The sequence below is a fragment of the Elephantulus edwardii genome, unplaced genomic scaffold (genome assembly GCF_000299155.1).
Source record: "Elephantulus edwardii isolate Elephantulus edwardi_28Jun2011 unplaced genomic scaffold, EleEdw1.0 scaffold00077, whole genome shotgun sequence".
Taxonomy (NCBI): domain Eukaryota; kingdom Metazoa; phylum Chordata; class Mammalia; order Macroscelidea; family Macroscelididae; genus Elephantulus; species Elephantulus edwardii.
In genome coordinates this window covers 10492298-10498991 of record NW_006399827.1, presented here as the reverse complement: position 1 = coordinate 10498991, position 6694 = coordinate 10492298, and the positions used below count along the sequence as shown (strand labels likewise).

Below are 6694 nucleotides of genomic sequence, written 5' to 3'. Positions count from 1 at the left end.
GACTAACAAGTTATAAGTACATGAGTCCAAAAATTACGGAAAAGTAAAAGAAAAGATTCTTTCATTGTTTTACAAACCCTCCCCCAGGTCCCCTCCAGCATGTAGCCCTCGCTCTAGTCTCCTGTGATGACAGAAATACCCAGTTATATCTCTCAGTTCAGCCCTTTTGATTTTCTGACTCCAGCTCCTTGCACATTTCATTGTAATATTTTGCTTTGTCATCCCGTGCTCCCTTTTGAAATCTTCTATTCGACTCTTTAGACACTATTATTTTTTATAGATAATATTTTTTTTAAGAAAAGGCAAAAGATTAGGAAATTAAGTACTAGGGTTTGAAATTTAACATTCCTGGGGGTTTTTTAACACTACTTTTGTTTTATATAGACTGAATGTTTTCCCCACCTCCTAGTAAAGATTTTACTGTAAACAAATTGAAATATTTTGCTTTATAGAAACAAATGTGTTTAAAAGAATTACAAAATAAGGAAAAAGCCATCTCTTTTTGATATGCTTCTTGCATTTTGTATTGCCATACCAAGGGAAGAAATAATGATCCTAAAGGAGGATCTCTAATGTTTCTAATGTTCATTATCTATAAAAGTATTCCTTTGAATACCTACCCTGGAGCCCCAAAGTTTTAAGAAGTGATTAAGGGCAGTGGGTTTTGGTTGGTTTTCTCAGCTGTCACTGAGGTGTCCAATTCTCCCGAAGAGGCTTAGGCCGGACTGCTCTGTGGTGAGGGCCTCATTTCAACTGGAGACTAAGGCCATGCCCAGCAGCTGCCTGTTCAGCACACCTGTAAATGGCCTCTGTCTCCAAGTTCTCTTGCATCTTCAATGCTACACAACGATGAGGTGACCATTGCAGAAGAGAAGATCAATGTCCTCATTAAAGCAGCTGGTGTAAATGATGAACTTTTCTGGCCTGGCTGGTTTGCAAAGGCCAGTGCCAACCTCAGAAGCCTCATCTGAGGTGGACCTGCCCCCCTCCACCACAGCTGCCCCTGCCGAGGAGAAAAAGCTGAACTCTTAAAGAAGCTTCACACTACTAAAAAAGAACACAAAGGGGTTTTTGTTTGTTTCATTTGGTTTTTTGTTTTTGAGAACACTACGTGTGTAACCTTTGGTGAAGTTTTTGTGTCTCTGTATATACATTTGTTTTCTACTCCTCAGCACAGCATCCCCATCATATGTTGTAGTATAATCACTTGTTTGCAGATAAATAAAATGTATAGAATCAGAAGAGAGATGTGACTTTCCCAAAGTCTCACAATGAGTTAAGTAGTGAAGCAGTATTTAATTTTAGGAGTTGAGTTTGGCTCCCAAACTTTTGATTCTTCTTATAAAATCAAATCTCCTAAAACTCTGATTGTGCTGGGTTCCCTTGAACAATTAGAGAATGAAGAGTTTTGTCCTTCGTGTCTCAGTGTTCTTTCTGCATAGCCTTAGTCACTTCCTCACCTCCTTATTACCAATAGTTCCTGGTTTCTAGTAGGTACTTAGCAGGAGTTGGTTTCAACTTAACAGCAGTGAATGAGTGAGTGCTTACTTAGTTCAAAATGTTTTTGAAAATATATATATGCTCAATCTTCTCAATATGAAGAATTTCACCATTGATCATAGACTCCAAAGTGGGTGAGAGTCATTCCACTTGCTTTCCTTCAGATTAATTTGAATCCTGTGTTCTCCTTCTCCTGAATATTTTAATGTGTTCAAAATTTCAAAGAAGGGAAATATGCCACAGACACTGACTGGGACTAGGAAAGCCATTTTTGCCTTAAGTCTGATCTAGTGAAGCAGCCAAAGCCAAAAACTACAGATGGCTAGAAGTTGTTTCCTTGTTCCAAAGCAGCAGTAATTCTGAGGCCTTCTCAAATGGTATTTCGGTCACAGTGCATTAAAAAACTCCAGGATGTGAATGAGGACACCATAAAATTTCTGTTTCCTGCACCACCGCAGGCTGCAGTGGCTCTGTGATGCTTCCACCAATGGGGTGTGTATTAATGAGACACTAAAACATGCCTTAGTATGTTCTGATGAGCTTTCGGTATAGCCTTTCAACTCTGGTTCTGGTTCCTTAATATATAAAAGTAAATTTTATTTTCAGTTCTTTGCCTTCCCACTGGGCTCAAGCAGGGTCAAAATATGGCAATAAATGTAATTTTGCCTCTCATTTGCTGTGATCTCTTCTTGAAGATACAGTGGGTCCCTTTCTAGTTTCTGGTGTACTCTTATTTTTCGTATATTACATTTAGTGAAAAGATCTTTTCAGCCAGCTTTCTGCTCTGAGGCATGTTTTGCTGTGTCCTTGTTTGTGTCTTATGATTTACTGCATTCAATACCTAGAAGAGACCTTTATGACTACCAAATTGCTAAGGCTTTTGCTTCCCCTTACTCCTACCTACATACATTATTCAAAAGAATGTATTTTTAAAATGCAGTAGTATAACTATGTTAGCTTAAGTGACAAGGCTGAATTGGACACAGATGAGTGAAGAATACAAGCCAGACAGCTTTCTGGTGTAGAAATCCCAAGAACCCATTGTAAGAAGGTAGCAGGATTAAAATCACTGTCCCAGAGCTTTTCCCCCTAAGTTACTCTATTTTATTTCTGACCTGGAGATGTAATTTTTGAAGGGTTTGTACTGAATGTTAAGTAATCAGTTTTACTTCCTTCTAGGCCTGCTATTTTACTCTGCATGTTCATGCCAGTTTTTAGTTGTATCAGACATTGTCAGAAGTCTAAATTATATTTTCTCAAAGGTGTATGAATCCTGGCATAGTGAGCCTATACTGTTGTATGTTAAGCATGTTCAAACAAAAAGTAAATGTGTTTTTAAGGAAAAGATACTTGAATCCTTTCAGATCTGAAACAAGTGTCGCCTTGTCCTTTGCAGGTGGGGTGGAAGACAACCCGCGAGTATTACACCTTCATGTGGGTTACTTTGCCTGTTGACCTGAACAATGAATCAGCCAAACAGCAAGAAGTTCAGTTCAAAGGTAAGAAAAATACTGGGTCAAAGGTGTTGGTGACAGTGAGCAGACAAGACTCCTGAATCCTCTTGTGCTTGAGCTTTTGGGAGCAGATAAAAACCCCAGATTTGTAAATTTCCGAATAGATCTTACTTTGGGTTAAAAATTATGTCATTTCAGCTTATTACCTGCCCAAGGATGACGAATATTACCAGTTCTGCTATGTGGATCAGGATGGTGTGGTCCGGGGAGCTAGTATCCCTTTCCAGTTCCGTCCAGAAAATGAAGACGACATCCTGGTGGTTAGCACTCAGGTTGGTAGACATCTTGTCAACAATTTTTTTTTCTGCCGTTAAGATGAGCAGTTCTAAAAAAAAAAAAACCAAAAAAACCCCCCCAAAACTATTAGCAGTTCCTGGATAGAGTGGAATTAATAAGTCTTCTGAGTCAGATAGTGTTGGAAATAATTATACTCACTCAAACCCACTCAAATTTTTTCACAGCCTTAAATAAGAATCATAACGTTAAATAATCTCTCTCATCTGTACAACTTTCCCCCCCCCCCGTTATCTCCTTGACTCTTCAAGATACTTAATTCTTACTACCATAGTAAAATGATTAATTTCTTTTTAGAAATTTGCTTCTTTGAGGATAGAAGTACCAAATACTCTTATTTCGATCTCTTTGAGTTCTAACCCAGAGTATATCATGTATTAGATTAATTTACTTACTTAATCATTTAAGCAGACATCTACTTTTCGTTCAGCACTGATAGACTTTTTAAGTGTTAGTGATCACTTTTTAAGTGTTGATTAACTGTACCTGATATCAAGGAGCTAAATATAGTAGGAGAGACATACACTACTGTTTGCAGGAAGAATCTATAGTGTCTCCTTTTTCTATCATTCCTCCTTTTTTACTTTTTATGGTCTTCATTTTTGCTTATCTCCCTGTTGTGGTAATAATAGCCTTCATGCTGCACTTATAATTACACTACAAGCTACTACTAGTTCCATTAGGGTACACAGATAAGTGAAGGGAAATTTTCTTTCAGAGAGACTATCTGTTAGGGAACTCTGGTGGCCTAGTGGGTCAGGAGTTGAGAGATCCAAAAGCAGCTGGTTTAAATCTACCAGCTCCTCCAAGGGAGAAAACCGTCTCCTCCTGTGCGATTTACAGCCTGTGACAACGCACTGAAAGGTCAGCTATGAGTCAGTTCTAATTTCATAGTACAGAACAGCAGCAGCAACAAATACTCATTGAACTCTACAGGATCAAGTCTGAATTTATGCAATGGTGTTTCCTAGGGAGAAGTGGAGGAGCTTGATCAGCGAAACAAGGAGCTTTGTAAAGAAAACCAGGAGCTGAAAGACAGCTGTGTCAGCCTCCAGAAGCAGAACTCAGACTTGCAGACTGAGCTCCAGAAGATGCAGGTATAGCTATGGCCAAAGGAAAAGTTGGATCGCAGACATCCCTAAGAATTTGATCGTGTCTCCTATCCAGCATCAGCTTCTCTTTTGTTTATGCCCTCACCCCTTTTTACTAGTAAGTGTTTGCTGGCTGCTTGAGATTCTAGCTGATTTGTTCCTTTGACTTTTTATTCTGTTTTCTTTCAGGGACTACAAGAGGAGTTAGAAACCCTAAAGAACATCAATAAGGAGTTGGAACGAAATGTGAAGGAGCAAAAGGACTGCTGGGAGACAGAGTTCCTTCTGTGAGTTTATCCCATAGTTTTTGGAGGTGAAGACCTGCTGCATTTCCAACACTCCTAGGTGAAGTCAAATTAGATTCTGTAATTCATGAGGAAATACTCTTCCACACCATTATCAATGTGGCTCCTTCCTTTTGATTCTAAAATTGAGAATTTATGTCAAAATGGGAAGGAGTTCAAGTGTTAAATTTGTTGTTGTTGTATACTGTTGAGTCACAACCAACTCATAGCCAACCCTCCAGTGACTTTTCAGAGACAACCTTCTACCACAAGTATTAACTTTAGGGATTAAATATTTGCATTCTCTGGGTCAAGAAGCCAAAGTAGGATTTCAGAAGACACTGATCTCACCCCTGCCATCAAATCAGTTCTGATTCACAGTAGCTCTGTAGGAAAGTACACTGGGTTTCCAAAGCTGTAATCTTTCTAGAAGCAGACATCTTTCTCCTGCAGAAACATAATGAGTTTGAACTGCCGCCCTTCAGTTAGCAGCTGAGCACTTCTATTAGTGGGCCACTTGGGTTGCAATGGAAGACACTGTTGTTGTTGTTGTTGTTAAGTGTTGTCAAGTCGTAGATGACTCATAGCGACCCTATGAATGAAAGACCTGAACACTTGTATAACTTTGGTCGTTTCTCCATGTTCATAGAGTTTCCAGAGACAAACCATTTTGGAAGTATGCCACTCCTGCTTCCAAGTTTCATTTAATTGGGAAGCTCCACCAACCACTGTCCACCATAGGTAACCATTATCGCATTTGGCACATCAGTGTCACAGTGTTTAGCATCACAGCAACCACGAGTTACCTCTGTACAGCAATGCACAGACCAATGCTATACCACTTAGAAGAATGTTTGACAAACAATTTAAACCAGGCCTGAGATTTAATGGCAGACGTTGTTGTTGTTGTTGTTGTTGTTCAGTGCCATCTAGTGCGATTCATAGTGATCCTATGAAGGAGAGTCCTCAACGCTTGGGTGCCTTTCATCCTCTCTCCAGGTTCATAGGGTTTCCAGAGGCAAGCTATTACAGAAGTGGATGTCACTCCTCCTTCCAAGCTTTTTTTAATCGGGGAGCTCCACCCCACTCTCTGTCCACACTGGGTAGCCAACCATTAACTCATTTGACACATCAGTGTCACAGTGTTCAGCCTCACATCATGGAAGACATTAGTACATTTAAAATAATCCTATAGGATTAAAGCCCAGTCACCTTTAAAGCCTCTGCTGTCAGGATAAACAACTACTGCTCCCTATTTTTTCCCAGTGGCCAGGAGATACAGAGCCTAGGGTCAGCATTTGTCTCACATTATCATTTCTACCACCAGACTCAAAGAAAAAAAACAGATGATGTCTTCAGAAAATGAGAAGATGGGAATCAGAATAGATCAGCTTCAGGTAATGCCATACTATATTCTTTTTTTTTTTAAATTTTATTCTTTTTGTGTGTGTGTACCGTCAGATCAGATCTGACTGGTACAGGAGGATATTGTCCCTCCTTACCCAGCAGAGCATCTGGTGGATTCGAACCATTAGCCTCTGGGATTGTAGTTGCAGCTCCTTGCGCCATACTATATTCTTAGTCTTACCAACTGCCACCATTTCTTGGTAGCATAGGAATATGTATTTCATTGTAGCAGCTGCCTAATGGTATACCTTTCAAAGACTCAGGTTTTGGTTGATATTTTCTATATTTGAAGCAAACTTTCCCTCCTGTCCTTTTTTAAAAACAATTATGATCCCCAGGGAACTTGTTCAATCTATAGTTATCATCAACTCTTAAGATGGATAGTAGTCATTTTAAGGTTTTCAAATTTCTTTAAAAAACATTGTTCCTGTTTAGTTTCCTTTCTCTTATATCTTAGCCATATTTGCTATTTTTGCTTTAGACTCAGCTGTTAACTCAAGAGAAAGCAATGGAGAAGCTTATTCTTGGAGATCAGGATAAGACTGAACAATTGGAACGCCTCAAAAAGGAAAATGACCAGCTACTCCTCAGTTTAACTGACCAG

The 6694-nt window shown here is 39.3% G+C and overlaps 1 protein-coding gene across 1 annotated transcript in view; it reads left to right on the top strand.

Annotated features, from left to right (window-relative positions):
- Positions 1–2896: 2896 nt before the first annotated feature.
- CALCOCO2 (calcium binding and coiled-coil domain 2) overlaps positions 2897–6694 on the top strand; it is a 23785-nt gene continuing 19987 nt past the window's right edge. Inside the window, 6 exon segments of the mRNA XM_006903794.1 lie at positions 2897–2999; positions 3153–3286; positions 4280–4405; positions 4589–4686; positions 6011–6080; positions 6572–6690. Coding sequence (XP_006903856.1) covers positions 2933–2999; positions 3153–3286; positions 4280–4405; positions 4589–4686; positions 6011–6080; positions 6572–6690 — 614 coding nt within the window. The 5' untranslated portion in view covers positions 2897–2932.